Raw genomic sequence first — 21,753 nt, 5'->3', positions numbered from 1 at the left:
TGTGATATACTGGAAAATGTATGCATAAGGTATGGAAAAAGGTAAAGCAAAGAGGCACTAGCACCCAGATCATGCACATTAAAAATTTACATATTCTGAACAAGCAGTAAAAACACTAAAACAAACCCTCATTTATCTCAGTAGCTACAGGGCCCATGCACACGCGAGTCAAAAATTATGTTTTCACATTTGTACAGTGTATAGCAGGGATGGCGAACCTTTTTGAACCCGAGTGCCCAAACTGCGACGCAAAATCAATGTATTTAAGTGCCAGCGCTGAAACTAAGTTTAGTATTGCAGTTTGGGCGCTCGGGTTTAAGAAACGTTCAACATCACTGCCTTACGGCCTTGTACAGCTCTCACGGGGGACCCGAACGTCCCGGATCGCCTCTGTAGTCGGGCCGGTCACAATCAGGCAGCGGCGGTGACCTCTAAACAGGCAGATTAGACGGCCGCTTGCAGGGGCCTCCCGGGGTCCTAGCGAGGAGGAAGCAGCCGTCTAACCTACCTGTTTATTGGCTGCCGCTGCCTAATTGTGACTGGCCCGGATCGCATACCAAGGCGATCCGGGTCAGTCGGATCTATTTCAATTGGTGGTCCCTGAACGCAGTGGTGTATTGGGGCTGCCCTAGGCAAGGCAAAACTCGGGCACCCCCACTAAATTTACCCCACCCCTTCCTGTTTAATACTTTTTGCGTGACCTGTCAGTCGCTGGATACAGTGCAAACACTGTATCCAGCTTTTGACATGTTCCGCTATTAGCATAGCAGGAAAGCTGTGGTCTCAGGGGGGCTTAGCAGGATTTGTGGTGAGCTCTGCGGGGTCTATGGTGGGCAGAGCCCACCACAGATCCTGCACAGGCCCAAGACCCTGCCAAGCCTCCCACAGATCCTGCACAGCCCCCTGGAGGCCCTGCAGTCTGCAGGGTCTCAGGGGGGCTGTGCAGGATTTGTAATGGGCTCTGCCCACCATGGGGCTGCAGAGCCCACATAGATCCTGCAAAGCCCCCATGAGACCCTGCAGTCTGCCAGATCTAAGGGGCGCTGTGCAGGATCTGTGGGGGGGTTTGCAGGCTGCAAAGCCCACCACAGATCCTGCACAGCCCCCCTGAGATCTGGCACAGCACCCCACAGATCCTGCAGAGACCCCACAGTCTCCCGGATCTCAGGGGGGCTTTGCAGGATCTGTGAGGGGTTTTGCAGGATCTGTGGGGGATTTTGCAGGCTCCAAAGCCCCCCCCCCAGATACTACACAGCCCCCCTGAGATCTGGCAAAGCCCCCCAAAGATCCTTCAGAGACCCCGCAGTCTGCCAGATCTCAGGGGGCCTGTGCAAGATCTGTGGTGGACTTTGCAGGCTGCAGAGCCCCCATGGATCCTGCAAAGCCCACCAAAAGGTATTGTACAGCCCACCCTGTGACTCTTTGGTGGGCTGTGCATAATGTATGCTGGGCCCAGCCAGCACAGTGCTCCTACCTTACACGGGAAGCCCAGCCTTCACTGCTGCCTCGGCGCCCAATCGTCTCAGCTTCGCCGCTTGACTGGCCCCTTGGCGGCGCCTCCTCCATCGCGGTCTCTGCCTTTGCCTCAGTCTTGCCTCATCTCCCCCTGTCTCATGCCGCTCTGTCCCCGTCTCTTCATCTAAGCCTCGATCTCACTCTGTCTCCGCCCCCTGTCTCATGCAGCTCAGTCCCCCGTCTCCTCCAGTCCTCTCATCTCCGCCCCCATCTCCCTCTGTCTCCACCCCCTGCCGCTCCGTCCCCCTTCTCCTCTTGCTCGCCCGCTTGCCGACGCTCGCCCGCTTGCCGACATTAGACACCTCGGCTGCCTTAATGTTGTGGTGCCTGAACCTTGGCTCGCGTGCCAGCAGAAAAGGCCTCGCGTGCCCTCCCTGGCACGCGTGCCATAGGTTCGCCACCACTGGTGTATAGGAAAGATTTGAACTCAGCAGTATTGTATATTGTGGGCCCATACACACAGCTGCGTTGTGCTAAATCTTGCTGCGTTCAGTTGCACAGAATCAAAGAAGAACATTTGCACACGGTATTCCTGTGTAAATTAAGCAAGTACACATGTACAGGCCTACATGCTGCCATTGAAAACTGAGCCAGGGCAATGGATGAAAGAATTTTACCAATGTGAACACTGTGCAGATTACATTTTTTTACGCCTAATTGTGTGTAAAGGAAGCACTTTACAGACCATTACATGTATTCCTTATATAGGATCTTTCTTCCAGCTGGATCCCATAGATATCAGTATCACGTTACACACATGTGCATGAGCCCATCAGCACTGTGGAGAAATTGGTCTTTAAAATTCACAACAGAGGCAGAGACATTAGTTTTTTTTTTTCTATTACTTTATACTGCACCAGAATCTTGTCAGCCTGCCAGGCCTTTAAATGTAAACACACAACAGTTGTTTCTAAACTGTTAAAAACAGACTTTTATTTTTGGATATCTTTGAGAATGAATTGCTTCACATTGCAAACAGCTACAGAGGTCAGTGTTGGTTTGGAATAATTTATCAATAGTCTGGACACAAATGCACCTTAAAAAGTCAGTCCACACGAAAGGGAATTCAACATGACTACTTAAAGCCAATGCAGATGTGTATACCAGACAATTCAAGTGCAAACAACTCGCACCAGAGTCCCCAGGGATATAATGTTATTAGTATTTGATGAACTCATCCAATACTGGGGACAGAGTGATGTCTTACACTGAAGAAAAAAACACAAACACAAAGAAGCTGGTAATGAACTTAACCTCTAAAGATAAAATGACTGAAAATAACAAAACACTTTAAAAGCAGGTGTAAAATAACCCGTTACAATAAAGTGTGAAATCTGTCGGCTGTCATTACTGGACCGTCTTCCCTAGATGTTATGCAAATGCTTTGGTTTCAACGTCTCTATGCCAGAAGTATAGAGACAAGAAAATCAGACACTACCTAAACATTTAGTTAAAAGCCAAAAATACGCTTTTCAATGGTTCACTTAAACCTAAGTCCATACATAACGCACCAAGCAGGATATGTTGCTAGTTTTAGGTTCAGGAAAGTAGCTGGGACTTTGCCCGACTAAAACAAGGATCAAAATCGCCAATATCAATTGTGGGGAACAAAATAGGTACATAAAGTTGCTGGTAAACAAATATCTACCATTATGGACCAAGTACCATTAAAAAAAACAAACAAAAAAACAACATGGCTGTGTCAACGGATGACTCAGAAGCTATGTTGATTCTTAGCATGGCTGCACTGTAAACCTTTTGTTTCTCTTTAATAATAGTAAATCGGTCTTGATAAAACTATGAAGGAGCTTGTAGGCAGAAATCTTCATCGCAGATAAAATCAGAGGTCGACATGGACTATCAACAAGGACGCCTTTACAAATGCTGGCATGCCACAGCAATACATGTGTAAAGATGTCTAAACTTGAATTGTCTGCAGCTATTTACACTGAAAGTTGCTTTTAAAGATCTAAAGCCCATCAATTGCTGCAAGATACAGCCTCTACCCTCTGAATCTTAGAACAAATATCTCAAATACTCTCAAGAGCACAGTGATAAGCCAGGCTTTCATATGCTGCATTCACACTCTGCACAGAGTCTACAAGCTTTAGAGAATCCCAAACTTATCTGATCTTTTCAAACACCAGGATAATGTAAACATGTAAGACGCAGAGATGACTACCACAGGTGAGATTCCTCAAATGTTTGACTGTGAAGCAGTTATTGACAGCAGGCTTGGGAAATTACAGATCACAAGGACTCATAATAATGGAGTACCGGCAGCAACACTGGACCATCCATTATCGGTCCTAGCAACCGGCATAGTACATCACATTCATGTTTGAGTGTAGCATTAAAGGAAAACTATGGGGTCAGTGCTTTTCCCCATAGTTCTCCCCAGGGTCACAGGAGGACACAAACTAGCATCCTCCCGCGACCCAAAGCTCAATATTCCACGAGCTATAGCTCGCGGTATACCGAGATCGCCACAGCCGGGACGGATCCCGACATTACTGTTGAGATCCGCCCAGCTGCGTGATTGACAGCTGGCTCTGCCTATCTTGAGGCAGAGCCAGCTGTACCCTCCCAATCCCCCATCCGTTCCACCAGTCAGCGCTGGAGGATCCTACAGGGGAGGGGGGAAATCCCTGTAGGGAGCCGCGAGTGACATTCACGGCTCTCTGCAGGGACTTGATCGAGAAGTGAGCGAGCGACGGTATGTGTTCGCTCATTTCCTGATCTATTGAGCCGACGTGTGACCATTTAATTGTCACACGTCGGCTCGGACTATGAGGCTGAGTGATTTTCCCTCACCTCATAGTTCTCCTTTAATTGCATGGTTGTATGCAATAGTTTTTCCTCCCACTGCACGGCATTGCGCTACCATGCATTGCAGTGCACAGCAGACAGAAGCTGCATTGGGGTGCTATTACAAAGAATGGCACCCCAACTGGTGCGGTAATGCACGCAAGGTGCATTGTGCAATAGATGTGAACACTGTTCATCACTGGGAATCGTGCGATTACTGCTACACTCAGATTTGAAATGGACCTTAGCCACACCTCTTAGGCAGTTGATTAGCAGTAATTTTCATATCTGCAATAACAAACCACACATTGATAATGTGCAGTAGCTGATTATAAAGAGGTTTTGGCCTCTTTCACAGAAACAATGGAGACCAACAGGTCACAACCAGGAGAAAAGGTAAGCTGCCAAGTTGGACATGTTTACACTCTGCTGTCAGTGCAGATAATACCAGTGTCACTCATATAGGACTCTTTAACATAGTTCTCATTTGTCCCCGTTTGGAACCAAATCCCCATCTAATTTCTTCCCTATTTTGGGTCTTCTATATAGACCTGAATTCATAAATCAAAGCATAATCACTAGCTTTTATATTGCACAAAAACCCCAAGAATGAACTCCTCCTATTAGCCATCACATATTAAATATACCACTGAAAGCGTTTTGGGATATTTGTTCAGTGCACAAAAATACCTGTTGATTTTGCCAGACAGTTTGCGAGCCGATAACTTCCTGTATGTGTCAAGATGTTGACAACCTATGAAAAGTGATACTTTGCACCTGTAGCTAATGTGGTGTGTGTCAATGCCATACCTACTAAAATATCTGTATGGTTTGGCATTAAATGGTCAATGATGGTGCCCATGCATGGCTGCAAACATGCTAACAAGTTAACCTGGTTTGCCAAATACTATAAAAATTGTACACACATGGGTTTATCTGTACAATATTGTAGTACATGTTAGAGGGATAAGTGCCCCCTCCATGCTACAGAGAGGGGTTCTGACCATCTGGTGTGTATGTGTAAGTCTTGTCTTGATCCACTATAACATCTGTATTGGCAAGGCTAGCCATGTTGCTGTACAAATACAGTTGAATGTAGTACAGGTTTGATTATGGCAATCATTCACAAATTAGTGGCGGCCACACAGAAAAACAGATCTCTGGCTCTGAAGCATGGGAACATTTTCTCCTTCAGTGCAATGAGATTATGTCAAGTGGTAGGCACAGTGACAAAACAAAGGAAAGACATTTGAGCTTAAACAGGCGGCTAACATGATAACATTGTTATCATGAGACAACATTATCAAGTGTTGTTGGAAAGAATAATTACAGCAAAAGGGATTTTCAGTCAGGGAAATTTAGGACAAACAAGGTCTTCACTAGATTTTACATGGCAATATTCATGAATTCACACCTAAACACAATTGTGAATTGATCAATGTACTATACAAAGAGCTGTCCAATATGTCCCTCACCACTATATAAACACTGGAAAATAAAGGCTCAAGCTGCATATCCTCTTGGAATAGCCATTCATTCTGTTTTGGAAAACAAATTATCTAGGTCAAGTTTGTACACTGACACTTCAAACACGAATATTTTGACCCATTTAAATGACCAATAGAAAATTTACATTCATTTCAAGATTTACATTCTGCAACCATCAAATAAAGTCAGTCAGTCAACATTTATGACTGATATTAGTCAGTCATAAATGTTGGTTATATTATGTTTGGCAATGTGATCCACAGATGATGCTACAGTCTTTATTAGCCTCTCTCAACCTTTTATAAACATTTAGGACCTAGGGAGCCCCTGCTAATAACTATATCTATTGCTCACTGTACATTAGCATAAACAGTGATTTACGGCATAAGAATTAAAAGAATAAAGGCATGAGGCCCACAAATCGTAGTTAATGCCCAGGGCTGCTCCAAGACATTTAAAACAATTATAATGTAATGATACCAATAATAATGGCCAGAAAATAAATGTAGACAGTGAAAATTGTAATATTCCCTCACAATGATGGTCAATGTGAAAGAGCCCCTTACATTAGGGGTCATTGTGGTGCCATCTTACATTGTTGGTCATTGAAATGATCCTTTACATTGGTGGTTAGTGGAGAAGAACCCTCGGAGACTGGTGATCAGTGGGAAAGGTCTCCCTTTAATTGGGGGTTGTTGAGAGTGAGAGAAGGGTTCCATTACAATGGTGGTTTATAGGAAGAACGCTCATTACAATAGTGGTCAGTGGGAAGAAGCTAAAAATATAATTGGTGTCAATGGTCACTTTTATGTGTCAGAAATTGCTCAAGAAGCCCATAGCAACGTCTGAAGAAACCCTGGTTGTGAGAGGCTGATCTATGTGGTACTGCCATAAACCTGCTAATTATCTGATGTGCTGTGGTGAAACCATAAATCCCATCATGACTTCCTCTGGAAGTCTTGCAATGCCTCACAACAGCTAGGAGAGAGCCGAGTTTACCCACTCGAGATATATTGCGCACTGCGGCACACTGCATTACCACAGCCCATTAATTCTGAATGGATCCCAGTGCAGCACAGGCAGTCCACTGTAATACAGGTGCTTTGTTTATGCATTGGGATGTTCATTCAAAATGAATGGCAATTACATACACCATGCTCTGTGGCAAATGTGTTAAGATGCACTTAGTGGTAAATTGCTAGTTATTTTAGTAGTGTGTTTATACTATTCAGTGAAATGGACTATTGCCTGCAGCCCCTACCTGTGTATGGCCCATAAAGAAAAAAAACGACTATGTGCAACCAAAACAGGCAAACATGCATTAAAGGTTTGACACCTACTGCCTCATTTTTAATGATGCATCCAAATATAAGTATAATAAATCTAAGAATACAAACAGGGCTGTGTCTGCAAATGCAAGCTAAAACTATTTAGCTTTAAAAACAGAACCCACCATATCTGCATTGACTAGTATCCTAGCTACCTATAAAACCTGTCAATTCTCCAAAAAGTAAGACCATGAGTATGTTACAAGTAAACAAATTGATTTTGATGCAGAGACCTTGTTCTGTAAAATCACAAAAATTGTCAGCCGAACATGGACTTCAGGCAAACGAATTTTGTCAAAAGGAGGGGTTGCTGACAGGGCCACACAGTACTCGGATTTAGAATCAGCAAGATTTTGCCGAAATTCGTACACCCAGCTTATGGATAAGTCACAGGAAAATGTCTGCACCTAAATGCAAAGTACTCTGCTTTTGAGAGTATAAGGTGTTAATGCTAGCTTAAAATGGACCCGACTTCAAAAAGTGAATATCATAGATAACGAGAACATCTAGATATCTTAATTGTGCCAAAACAATGCCCTAAAACATATATTTTATGTCTTAAATTTCTTCAGACTAATGGAGCACTCCCTGTACCTGGGTGGGAGGTTTATAAAGCTAGAGTTCTGCATTAAGGGTATGGGTGAAGAGATGCAGGATTCCATTACAACATGTTAATTCTATTTGCCTGGCTGTCACACTGATCCAATGGATGAGTCACTGGCATGGAACAAGATCATCAGGGTTTCTGATTGACTGCTGCAAGCTTGCTCCAGGTCAGTGACACTGCATTAAAGCCACTGACAACCAGCTAACTAACAAGAGGCTGCCATTGCGGACCACCTAAAAATATTAATCTCTAATATTAATATAATGGTCAGAGCGAACACAAATTTTGTTTTTAACTTGCAAAAGAACATTGCCAAAAACTGATCCAGACTGCTATCATTAAAATCAGCATGCTCAGTAGCAAGTACTATGCAAGTTATTCAAACGTTATGGGCAACAGAACTGAAAGCTACAAATGTACAGACAATAAAGCCATCCAAGTACACTTGTGCACAGTGCCAGCAATGACTACCTTCCCACTTAATCCACTACCCGGGGAAGGGGAGATGTGACAATGGACAGGTTTACTAGATTACAAACTCTGCAGATGGTGTTTGAAGTTTCCAAGGTTCTGTACAAAAAAAAAAAAAATGAACTGTTTACACAGGGAGAACTTATCTGGAAGTTCGTAATACTTTAGTCTGTATTAGTCCAAATGGGTGCTGCCCAAGTAAAATGTCTACGGATAGGGAATCTTTGCACTGTAAAAGTACTAAACAAAAGGCAGTTCACCAAGCTGGGTAAGGGCAGCAACAAAAGAATAAAACCCCTACAACCTGCCAGTGTAAAAGTTCCAGTTGGGGCACACTGTGGCCTACTCTCCCACAGTGGCCTTTGCTGTTAATACTTGTAGATAATGGACACACTAAAGTCAGTGGAAAATCTGCCATACTTAGCCAATTACATATACGTCTACAGGACCTGTAAGTCCTTGGAATGGCACTTTAAACCAAGGGATCCATGGACCAGTTGATCTCAGTGACATCTAATTCTTTCTTCATCTAAACATAAGCCATGGCATGGGATTCTCCACTGATTGCAACAGAATCCATAACTGTGAAACTGCTGAGCAGCCAAATAGCAGCACCAAACTTTAATATGTGGCTCATTTTTGTATACCTCTGTATACAATTTTGCATAGATGCGTTTCAATTTGCATATAGGAACTATGCACACTGTGATGGGTGCTGGTTCACGTAAAAGGTATATCTACCACTGTGTCCATTTATTGTTATTTTGAGAATGATGGGCCTGACCCCATCAAAACTGCAAATATATATTTCTGTTTCATCTGACAATAACTGAGTGCCGCCACCTGTCATCAGCTTGTATTAATTATGAGCAATACCCAGAGCCTCTACCCCTTCCCTGGCGGTACCCAAACGGCAACGCATTATAACTGTTTTCATTTTTGCATGAAGGAGAACATTTTTAGTATCAGCATTTAGTTCCTGCAAGCCTGTTTAATCAGCAACAGTGGAACTGTGTAAATAAGTGTTAATAAGTCTCCGTGTTCCAGGAAACACACACCCTTTAGCAAACAGGAGCGGCTCAATTTCACAGCAGTGCCAGCAGATGGAGATTTACAGCAAAAATGATCAATGTAAACACCATATCTCGAAGGCTAGGAGGAGGAACACAGTATTTGAGAGGATAATATATGCTGGCCGTTATTAATGTGCAATTAGGAGTAGATTGAGAAACGGGACAATATTTCAGTTATCGGGCAGTCAAGCATGTTAGACCAATATCTATAATGATTGTCATAGACCCAATGATGCAGGAATGTTCTTGGGGTCAATTTTAATAGCATAAGCTGTTAGTAGAATGTGGGGACATGCGTAGATATGTGTTTAGCAGTCTTGTCCACTGTGAGCCAAAAGGATGAATCCCACCTGAAACATGTTATTCATATTTTTTTATGGATTGTGGGTACAAAAAAGCAGTACCCTGGAAGAAGCTTACAGAACCTTAGTAGAAAATACATACTGATGTGTTGATCTGACCAAACCCCTAGCCCTAAGGAATGTATGACTGACAGGAACAATAACCTTATTTATAATCAGAGGTCACTGATGTGTAGATAGAGCAGGGATCCTGCCAAATTTAGCAAGTATGAGTCCATTAGCTTGTCAGTTAGTCCGTTAACATGACAATGACCTTTTTGCCCTCTTAAATAGCATTTACACATGTTTATAATATTTACCTTCCAGCTGTCATCCCTCTAGGTAGATGCAGGAATATGGGCAGCTCTACCTAGAGTGAGGACGGCTGGACGCCGTATGAGGTGATTTAATGCATTAGGAAGTCCATCCAACCTTCCCTGATCTCTCCTAACTGAAACTCTGTACCTTGAGCTTTGCAGCTGTGATCAAGTGATCATCATTGCAATGCTTTCCAGGCTTGAATGCAAATATTAAAGAAATGCATATTTTTATATTAATTATGCATTTTACTTTTTGCAAAAGGTGAGCTTATCCTTTAAGTCCACTCAGATATATGGTAATGATGTAAAGCGTTGTAGGTCGTTAGTGTTGTATATGTAATGTAATAAACTAGGGATGTTCAGATTGCAAGTACCGTACTTGGTCCAAGTATTGATACTTTTCCAGCTCCAAGACTTATCTGGAGAAAAATGTAAAAGTTAAGAGGCAGCTGTCATTTTTTTAGGCACATTGGTTACGGGGATCCTGGGATCTGTGCATCCCCATTTGAATATGTGATTCACCAATAAAAAATATTCCAGACCAAGTACTGATACCTGTCCAAGTACTCACAGATACAAGATACCAATCACCGATACATTTTTGTTTAGTGTCATGTGAGATTTTCTAAAACAATACAGACTAATGATTTTAGGACAGCGGAGGGGTGCCAGGGCCCAGTCACAACCCTGTTAGTTCTCATGAAAATGCCAAGTATCGGCACTGGTACCTGAACATCCCTATAATAAACTATAGGCTATGCAACCCAACATAGGCACATAGTCAGAGTTTGTGGGGTTTACAAATTAAACTACACCAACCAAAGTTCATATTGCAAAAAAAATGGGGGAGCACATTGCATCGTTTTCAAATCTGTATCTCTGTATGCTTCATTGTACTATGTCTACTTATTAAATTCCTCTCATCTACTGCACAGCAACAAAAACCTTCTAATCAACACGGATGACTAGAGGAATTAAAGAAAGCACTGACTGAAATCCAGAACGTGTAAACGCTAGAGCTCTAAATACATCATGTACTGCGGCAAGCCTGCAGGAGTAACGCAAAACATCTGGCTAAAATCATCTGTCAGGCCTGACATCTTGTATACACAGCATGGCAATTTATTTTTTTAATGCAGCATGGCAATTTATTTTTTAATGCAATTGGTGCAATCTACGCTTTAACCATTCCTATTCCATGCGAGCAATTACTCAAAAAGTTGTATTTCTCTCATAGCAGCGGCAGAGCTTAGCGTTCTGCAAGTGTAAGTAGACTGCACAAGTGCAGAGAGCAAGCTCCTAGCCAAGTGCTTGTTCATGAGGAGCTGGGGAAAGGCATCCATGGAGAGTTGGAGCCCATAGGAGCAGTGGCGTCGCAAGAGGGGTGAATCAATGACAGTCATTTTGGGTCTCACCCCCTCTAAAAGGTCGGGCACTCTGTCATGGACCAAGAGCCCGACAGTGTCAGGAGAGAGAAGGGGGCACGGTGGCATACCTCATCCCACCGGGTGAACGTCCTTGTCCATCACCTCGTCCATCACCAACATGGAGGTCGGCAGGCGTCAATTAGACGCCCGCACATTTGCGATGACATCATCGCGCAAGCGCGTGGTGACGTCAAGGCAGGTGTCACCCGGCCTCGGGATGCCCCTGCATAGGAGCAGCATTAACAAAACCAAGCATCATTTTTAAAAACAAAAAGGACAGTATTTTAATATACATTGTAAGCTGTAATGTTAATTAAAAAAACAAACAAAACCAACCATTAAGGGTCTGTTGGCACTAGCGCAGCCTGAACCCAAGACTGGGCAATTTGCCTTATCACGGGTGGGCAAAGTTCATATCACCACGTTGCGGTAGTGTGCACTTGGAGGAATTGAAGCAGTGCTGGGAGCAAATTTCATCCTGCAGGGTGAAAAAAGTGCCCAATGACCTTGTAAATTTAGAGCCAATTGCGTTTGGTGAATCTCTCTCAAAAAGGGGGTCTGCATTGGGAGACCCTACATCACCACTAGGGGATCCTAGAGAAAGATATTTAATCTTTTAAGATTGTGATTTTATTTTGAATTGATGGTTGCTATAGGCAACAGAGATGATACAATATCTAATTTTTGAAAAACACTGGAAACCCGATTGCTATTAACATGATTTGAATATATTTTTTACACAGTGGGAGAAATTGAAACAGAGGACCCTTAACTTTATAATTTTAAATGATGGTTGCTATGGGCAACAGCAACTGCACAATATTGTAATTTTGATAAAACATTGGAGATCTGATTACAATTAGCACAATTTACATTTTAGTATAAACACATTGTCACTATTAGAATATCTTTATTGATGCATATATACAGTTGCACAATTTATATGTCACTTAGCACTGTGAACTGTACATATGTTTTTTCACTTGCCTATTTTTATATAGCACAAGCAGCTTTTTAGGTTCTAGTTTGGATGAACAGAGCAGAGTTCCTTTAATATATAACAAACTGGCAAGCAATACATCTTTTTATCAAGTATATAAAATTTAAAATATCAATTGTGTGTGGCATTGGGGGCTGAACCTATTAGAGAAAGTACACTAAGGAGCTATCGGCATCCAATGTACAGTAGTATGCACACAGTACTAATCGTGCTATAAAAAGAAACTTGGCTGGCTCGTGTCTGTTGCATCAGTTTTCTCCATAGATCATTGTGCTGTTCTACACCCAGCAATCTAAAATTAGACCTATGAAGGCTACACTGAAAATCAACTCAAAACCTTGCTTCTGTTCTATGCAAGAAACTCTAAACAGCCAACAAGCTGCAATAATACACTGGCATGGAACACAAATGCAAACAGTATTTCTGCCAAGGGGAGTAGTAGTAGTAGTATTGTAGCTATCTGTTGCAAACCTTACAAGCTTACCCAAAGTTCCTGCAGGGTTATGTGGTGAATCGGTGGATGCCACCTCCATACATCCACATGGAAGTAAAAATCGTCACCAGCAAACCCTAGTATAGTGAAACTTTTGTCCTTTATTCACATAAAACAGGAAGCAAAAGCGGACATTTTGGGACATCAGTCTGCCTTGACAAAGGAATCTTGTTAGGTCTCAAATTGTTGGCTTGTGATGACTGTTGCTTTATGTAGATAAAGGACAGGACTATCACTATACCAAGGTGTGCTGGTCAAGATCATTATTTCAGTACCCTTTGCAGACAAGGTTATTCACGGCGATATGTAACATGTGTAGCACAATTGTCGTTTGAGCATTGGCCCACCCGATGCATATTTACGTTTATATATGCGTATACGTGGGGTACTTAAAAACTTTTGGGGTTGTTTTTTTTACATTTCTTTATATGTGCCTTTTTTTTAATTTCTTTTTACACTTAATGTTATTGCTATCACAAAGGGGGTGAACAAAGAGACATTAGGGGTCTCAGAGATCTGCTTCACCAGCTTCTTCTCTGGCTATAGCAGCCAGAGGAATGACAGCTGAATGCGGAATACACATCACTTCCGCATTCAGACGTCGGAGATGAGCAAAGAGGAAGATGCTGATCTCCCTCCCATCTTCCTCCTGACACCCACCCGAGTCAGTCCTGGGCCACAGATGGGCCAGCGGAGCCCGGAATTGAAGGTGAGGGTGCAGGGGGGGGGTGAAGGTACAGGAGGGACAGTGGTACTGCGGGGAGGGGGGATAGGATGCGTATAGAGGCAGTGATCACTTGTATGTGACACAGTAACGGCTGTTTCCATTCAACTTCTTTTCTGCCCGGGGGCACGCACGAGCAGGAAAAAAAACGTTTAATTAAGACGACCCGCCAAGGAGGAGACCTTTTTGGACTATTGGAATTGCCTTACCAGAACTAGTAAGCTTACTTTCAAAAATCTGGTGCACTTGAACTTTTGAATGAGAATTGACACCCCAGCTCCTCTTTAATACTACAATCAAGTCTGGGGTCACTGGATTATTAGACACAACATTCAATGTATTAAAGAAAACCTGTTTGTTCACCAGTCTGTGGAGTATACCAAATCATGCAGCACAATATACTTGTGAGCAAAATGATCTGTCTGGGAGGGGGGCTGGACTGACATTATGGTAAGGTCTATGGATAATGCTGCTTGCATTGCTATCTTGTAGAAAACATGGGAGGTAAAAGTCAAGGGATGCCCATTGGGCCTCAAAACGAATATACAGGTGAAACTCGAAAAATTAGAATATCGTGCAAAAGTTCATTTATTTCACTAATGCAACTTAAAAGGTGAAATATATGAGCTAGACTCATTACATGCAAAGCAAGATAGTTCAAGCCGTGATTTGTCATAATTGTGATGATTATGGCTTACAGCTCATGAAAACCCAGATCCACAATCTCAGAAATGTTTTGGCAGTGTGGGCAGGTGCCAAGTCCTGCTGGAAAATGAAGTCAGCATCCCCATAGAGCTAGTCTGCGGAAGAAAGCATGAAGTGCTCCAAAATCTCCTGGTATACGGCTAAGTTGCATTAGTGAAATAAATGAACTTTTGCACGATATTCTAATTTTTCGAGTTTCACCTGTATGTGTACATGCATCCCAGAAAAGTGACACCTGCAATGAAAAATATTTGTATAAAACAACAACAAAAAAGGAAAACTAAAAGAACTAACCCTGATCATGCTGACTTATGTGTAACAATGTGTAATGAGTTCATTTTTCATAAAATCCTGCTACTCCACACTATGGCGCACACGTTATAGGCACTTGACAAGAGCTATTTTTAAAGTTAACACTGCACAGATCTTATAATTTTCTTCTTCGTATCTTCAGTGCTCAGCGTTCCCATTTCCTCTGATCTACCTCCACCCAATCTCAGAGGATTTCACACATCGGTTTGTTGTGGCAACATCTACACTTTCCAAGTTTGTGGGAAGCTTTCCAAATCCGCTTATCTACAAGGGCATACGACAAACTAGGACTAACATACTACTGACCCACAAAATCCTCTTTATGACATTTTACATTGGCAGTACAGACACTTGAAAAGGGTAATAAAACTTTGCAAAGATGAAATAAGACGCCATGATACAGTAAAGAGCAACTCAAATCTTTTCCATGGCATTTAGAGACATGGAAAGATGTGTTCTATAACTGCATGCTTGCATACAGAATAAAACTCAAAACTCAATCCTGGTGAATGAGTCCTTGCTGCCTGTTTTAGGAACCCAACTCTGGGTGGCCGGCAGTGGCACTGTGAGCATAGTGGGAAGTCTGCTAGTGAATATTCACATTGGGACTGCAAATGTCATAGCCTCACACGATCCGGCTTTTTATTATTTGCATACCTCGTTTTTCTTTTCTTCCCCATTATTCTGACAGTGGCCATTTTAACTAAGGGCAGGTTACTAGGCCTCCCTTTACTTCCTGGAACTAAGGCACGTGTAACCATGCACATCTCCGGGGAGGAAAATGCCTTTCCCAGAGATCCCGTGAGATTACAGATAAGATTTAACAGCAATGCTCTGCTGATGTAACCTTCCCAGGATGCAATGTGTGGGCATAATTACATAGTCTGTGTCAAAGAGAGACAGGAAGTAGAAAACAAGAAAATTGTAAGTAAAAGGAAAAATGTTTACCTAATGAACGTAAGATTTTTTATGAGCATGCAGAGCTGTATGCTGATCTGATTTTTAGTGAAAGGGGGTAAGGGTTCACTCTAAAGAGATTACGTATAATCTAAAGCTATTTATTTATTTTTTAGCCAGAAGGAAGGGTTAAATACCCTGAAAGTGTATTTCCACTTTTGCAGCCAAATTGGGAACACCTATTTTATATTTGTTACATGTTCCAATTCACATAGCATAAGCTAAAATGATTTAAAAAAGCTTCTTGCAGTTTAAACTGATTTTACTTGCTTTCGTTTTTAAGGTTAGAAGGGCTATGAGGTGCCTTTCCACCAGTGACGTGCGGTACCTCTTGTCCAGGTGAGGCATTCTGCAGCCCCGCCCCCGTCAGCCAAAGCCCCGCCTTCTGTCGGCCAAAGCCCCACCCCCAACCCAGTGTAAAAGGAGGAAACAGTGAGGAGCCTCCCTGTCCCTCACTTGCTCCTCATTGCTGAGGTGACAGGTTACACAGCGGGGATGATTTCCCTGCTTTGTAACCTGTTAGATGCCAATCTGAATGGAGAAAAAGCTGTCAGCTTCAGACATGAAGCAGACAGCTTTTTCCTCCATAATTCTAGGTGAGGCTCTGCCTCACCTGCATCCCCGCACGTCCCTGCTTTCCACTATATAATTCCTCAGATTTCAGTCCTAAGTCATTCTATAAAAGGATAGGTCACTGTGAAGGTGCTGAAAGAAAAACATGGAATCAGCCATGTCGCCTGCTGAAACAAAACATCTAAAAAGGCAAGACACATTTAAAAAAAAACATTTCTGCATGCTGTGCAAATTCGACTGCAAAAGTGAAAAATACAGATTTTTCTCTACTTCCCGTCTTAATGAAAAAAGGAATGGAGAATAAATATCTCCAAAATAGGCAAATCCTCTCTTACAAATGTATATCATTCATTTTGTGCCAATATGTACAATCAGCCGCAGACACCAAATATCTAACAAAAAGACTTCCGTACGTGTAGTTTATAAAAGTCCCACAAATATAGAAAACACTGTGGTCTCGATATCAACTGCCAATGTTGAGATCTCAAGTCAAATTAGAATTAGTGCTGCTCTAGTCACACAGCTCTGTCTGTGATCGGATCCGTGCCTGCTAGCTCCACCTTATGCATTGCCTCACTTCCCGACTTCATTAGAAGCATTTTCTATATTTGTGGGATTGTTTTATCAACTACACATGTGAGTAGGATTATAATAACAAAGTTTTACGCTATGGGTGGATGGTATTTCTGCCTTTATCAATGGGGGTTGTGAGCATGGATCTTTAACGAACCTGGAAAAGGATCATAACACCGAGGTGTAAAACTGAAATATTTGGAGCGCTATTAGACCTGTCTGGAGGTCTATCAAGGTGAGCGTCTCTCGTAAAGGGGGCAGTCACTGGAGGTCAATTTATGAGTGGTGTGGAAGAAATCCTCACGGTTTCCTGGATTGCTGTGGACATTTATGGACTAAAATTAGTGCTTTATATATGGAGCACTTTTAATATTTATTAGTGGGAGTTTCTGCACTATATACAGTATATATATTTTTAGTATGATTATGAATTCTATATTTATCACCATGAATTGGGATGCATATTGTTGTACACTGTATTAATTTAAGATATTTGAACATGGCACATTAGTGTTCAAATCTTCCAAATGGAGAAAATGATTCTAATGACAACTGTAAGAGTTCCCCTCTTTGTGATCCAGTACTAACTTACATTTTTTTTATTTTGATCCCACTTTCAGTACTGGCAACAATGTTATCAATGGCTTTAAATACACGTTACGGTATTCTTTATACCCATTTGCCACAATATATATTTTTTCAGTTCTTTAGGTTGCCAAGCTTAAAAGGCATAGTACACAATCTAGAAAAAAACAAATGCACACATTGATATGAAAAAAAAAGGGCATTTACCATTTTTCTTTTTTTCACTGGAACCAGCAAATCCTTGCACCCAGTAGTCAGTAGCTTGCAGGCGCAATGCTCAGACTGCTGCAGACTCTCCCCTTACCCCCCAGGTCCTTACGGAGGTACATCCTTTCAGTTATGGGACTGGCGAAAGTATTTAATGGACTTGAAGTTGAGTGACATCTCTACATTTGTGCGCCATTGAGATCTACAAGTTCCTCTGCCGCAGTGACAGATGGGACTTGTAGTCTCTCCATTCACAGATTCCTGTAAGAGGCTCAGTAAATTAACGGCTGTGTGGGAGGAGCCAAATTCAGAACTAAACCAGAGCCTGCGAGGAAAAGCACCCCGCAATGTGTTTGTGCCTAGAGAATGTGTGGCCATGCTGTAGGTTGCCCCATAACAGAAAAGTGGACTATGCTTTTAGGCATAAAGTTTAGAAATTTAAGCACCACATATTTTTGTAGTATACAAACCAAGTAAAATTTACCTCATTTATGACATGTTGGATGACCACTGTTAGGGCCTCAAACCTTTGGTTGCCGCAGGTGAGGAGACTTTTCAGTTGTTGTATGATTCCCTTCTGCTCTTCGCATACTGCTTTGCACCGTGCTAACTCGAGAGCTTGTGGGTCCACTGGGGCAGCCTGTGTCTGTGTACCGGAACCTCGAGGGCTTGTCTTCTGCTTACCTTTATCAACTAAACAAAAAGCAAAAAAAAAAAAACACACTTAGTCACAAACAGCAACACTTGGAAGAGATCATGCGCTTTCATTGTGTGTGGGTGGAGGGGGAAATTGCACAGACTGCAGGGGAATTAATGCAGAGTCTCAGAACATGATCAGAGGAGTGATTCTGACAACTGATAAGTGCTACAGTGGGGAACTCACTATTTACCTATATGTAGTATGTATTGGATATTTTACCAGGCAGGTGCCTGCAGTGCTATTGAGGGCTTGCCTAGATCATTAATCTAATTCCGACAAATTATTCTGCTATGTGGACACCTCCCATCACTTTGCTTTTTCAGCTGGAATACATAATTTGTCCTCCATCATATAACCGACTGCTGCCCTCTTGAGACTTATTAAGCGAAATGCATGCAAAAGACAACATAGCCACATTTTGGCACATGATAAACTTCTGCCCCTGTCCAGCTCATCAGTCGAGGTGATAAATGAGTAATCCGACTGTCCTCTAAACTGATGTGACATCACTACCATCCTTACTCAGCCATCTTCTAATATGAAGGAAAGTGATCCTTGGTCAGATGGATTTACTATTATGCATGAAGACGTCCGACTATGGCCGCATGACAAGTTCAGGCAAGGTGACAGGTTCTCTTGTCAGGACTTGGAATTAACTGGTACTTCTGGGTATCGGGAATTTATGTGGCCACCTTTCCCTACTCCCAGAATAAAGCGTCCAGGTCTGAGCAGCCATCTGCCAATACCAAACACTGATGAAAGGGACAGACGTCATTCACCCAGTGTAAGCTCCAACACAGACTGACATTACATTTGCACACGGGTCTGGAGAAGGAAAGATCAGTGGGTAGGAGGTGGCATATCATAAGAAAATGTAAAGCAATGTACAGTGTGGTAAATAATTTGATCCCCTGCAGATTTTGTAAGTTTGCCCACTTACGTAGAAATGAAAGGTCCATCATTTTTATCATAGGTGTATTTTAAATGAGACAGAATATCAACCAAAAATCCAGAAAAAACACATGATACAAAGGTTATAAATTGAGTTGCAGTTCAGTGAGCAAAACAAGTATTTGATCCCAGAGCTAAAAATGATTTAGTACTTGGTGGAGAAACCCTTGTTGGCAAGCACAGAGGTAAGACGTTTCTTATAGTTGGTTACCAGGTGTGCACACATCTCAGGAGGGATTTTGGTCCACTCTTCTTTACAGAGCTTCTTTAAATCCTTAAGGTTTCTTGGCTGTCACTCGGCAACTCGAAGTTTCAGCTCTCTCCATACATTTTCTATAGGAATAAGGTCTAGACACTGGCTAGGCCACTCCATGATCTTAATGTCCTTCTTGAACCACTGCCTTGCTTCCTTGGCAGTATGTTTTGGGTCATTGTCATGCTGAAAGACCCATCCACGACCTATCTTCAGTGTTCTGGCTGAGGGAAGGAGGTTCTCATCCAAGATTTTACAATACATGGCCTTGTCCATTGGCCCGTCAATGCGGCAAAGTCGGCCTGTTCCATCAGCAGAGAAACGGCTCTAAAGCAAAAAGTCGAGTTAATGCCAAAGAGCTAAATTTTGGTCTCATCTGACTGCAGTACTTTCTCCCAATCCTTCTCTGAATCATTTAGATGTTCATTGGCAAACTTCAGACGGGGCTGTACATGTGCCTTCTTGAGGGGGACCTTGCGGGCGCTATAGGATTTCAATCCATGGTGGTCCCAGCTGCCTTGAGATCATTCACAAGCTCCTCCCGTGTAGTTCTGGGCTGATCCCTCACTTTTCTCATGATCATCCTTACCCCATGAGGTGAAATCTTGCGTGGAGCTCCAGACCGAGGGCGATTGATGGTTACTTTGTATTCCTTCCATTTGCGAATCATCGCTCCAACAGTTGTTTCCTTCTCACCAAGCTTCTTGCCGATAGTCTTGTAGCCCATTCCAGCCTTGTGCAGGTCTACAATCTTGTCCCTAACATCCTTTGACATCTCTTTGGTCTTGCCCATGGTGGTGAGGTTTGAATGGAAGAAAGAGATTCTGTGGACTGGTGTCTTTTATATACATAACGAGTTGTTGTTAGGAGCACCTTCTTAAATTGACAGGACTAATCTGTGTACCACATAGCCAGTCTGTGGGAGGAGCCAGAATTATTGTTGGTCGGTAGGGAATCAAATATTTTACTCACTGAACTTCAACTCAATTTATTACATTTGTATCATGTGTAATTTTTTCTGGATATTTGGTTGATATTCTGTCTCTATCATTTAAAATACACCTATGATAAAAATTCAAGACCTTTCATTTCTGTGTAAGTGTGCAAACTTACAAAATCTGCAGGAGATCAAATAAATATTTTCTTCACTGTATATAAATGGCAAAATAAAAAAAAGTTAATTAGCTGACGGGAACCAGATTAGGTCATGGCAGTGAGTCTTCATTGACACATGCCCGGAAACGTGCTATAAACATAAAAAACAATGCATTACAATGTGCATTGTTTACACTAGGGCGGTGTACGAGCGACAAAGTCTGGCTACAGTAATAGCCACAAATGTGTGGAATTTGCGTGCATGTTACGATTTGGTGCTTTCGTGCCGCACGGAAAGTGCAAACACCCTGTGTGAATGGAGCCTTACCGTAAGCATTTCCTTTCACTAAACTGGTTTGATATACAGTAAATACTTAAAATAAACAGGCAAACTCAAATTCCCTTTAGAAGTCTAGCTTGGCTTGCCACATTGTCTCACTATAAGGCACAGCAGAAAACTATGTTAAGGCGTTGTTCACACCAAGCGCGTTCCAGGAGCAGAGCAGAGCAGTTACAGACCGGATCAAAACTGCGTCCAATGTATTCCAATGGTATTTTGGGCTCTAGTTCACACTGCAGCGTTCAGTTCCAGAGCATGTAAAAAACTGCAGCAAGCCCCATTTTACCTGCTCTGGAACGCAAGCAAGCACATCAAAAATGCATGCAAACGCCCTGGAAGCTCATTTTAAACTAAACGGAAAAAAAACAACAAAAAACGCGGCAAAACCCCCTGCACTGCGTGTGCAGAAACGCATGCAGATCTGGTCTAAATTTGGTGTGAACAAGGCCTAAGGCAGCCTACTCAAAATAGGCACCTAAAAAAAAAAAAAAAAAAAAAAAAAAAAAGGGGAGGGGGTTCAGCATTTTTGCAGTGCATAGCAATTCACATTGTTCTGGTGCAGTAGAACATCATGTAAAAGTGTAGATTTGCATATAAATTCAGCTGCCTTAAAGCTGCGCATACACTCGGCTGAAAAGTGACAAGTGCATGGCCCAGTTTGCATGCCTTGGTTCAACAAAAGTTGATTTGTCAATTGACTTTTCTTTTGACACAGGATTCGGTCCGAAATTTTTTGCACAAACAGTGATGCAGCGATTCAGCTGCAGCCACTATTCAGGCATTCTGAACAGCTGCTGCCAGAATACAACAGCCCAGCAGGAGGATGATCCATTCATATTGTTCAGCGTGACAGGATGGCGTTGAAGGAAAAATAATCTACTAGTACAGGGGTGGGCAACTCTGGCCC

At 42.4% G+C, this 21,753-nt stretch overlaps 1 protein-coding gene across 1 annotated transcript in view; it reads right to left on the bottom strand.

Moving 5' to 3' along the window:
* Positions 1–21,753, bottom strand: part of MTUS1 (microtubule associated tumor suppressor 1) — an 87,898-nt gene that overhangs the window by 43,423 nt on the left and 22,722 nt on the right. The window contains exon 2 of the mRNA XM_018554822.1: positions 17,992–18,200. Within this exon, the coding sequence (XP_018410324.1) occupies positions 17,992–18,200 (209 nt within the window). The remainder of the gene's footprint in view (positions 1–17,991; positions 18,201–21,753) is intronic.

Source organism: Nanorana parkeri, unplaced genomic scaffold (genome assembly GCF_000935625.1).
Source record: "Nanorana parkeri isolate BGI_ZX_2015 unplaced genomic scaffold, ASM93562v1 scaffold174, whole genome shotgun sequence".
Classification (NCBI taxonomy): domain Eukaryota; kingdom Metazoa; phylum Chordata; class Amphibia; order Anura; family Dicroglossidae; genus Nanorana; species Nanorana parkeri.
The sequence above is the reverse complement of the archived record's forward strand: the minus strand, read 5'-3'. Positions and strand labels throughout refer to the sequence as shown.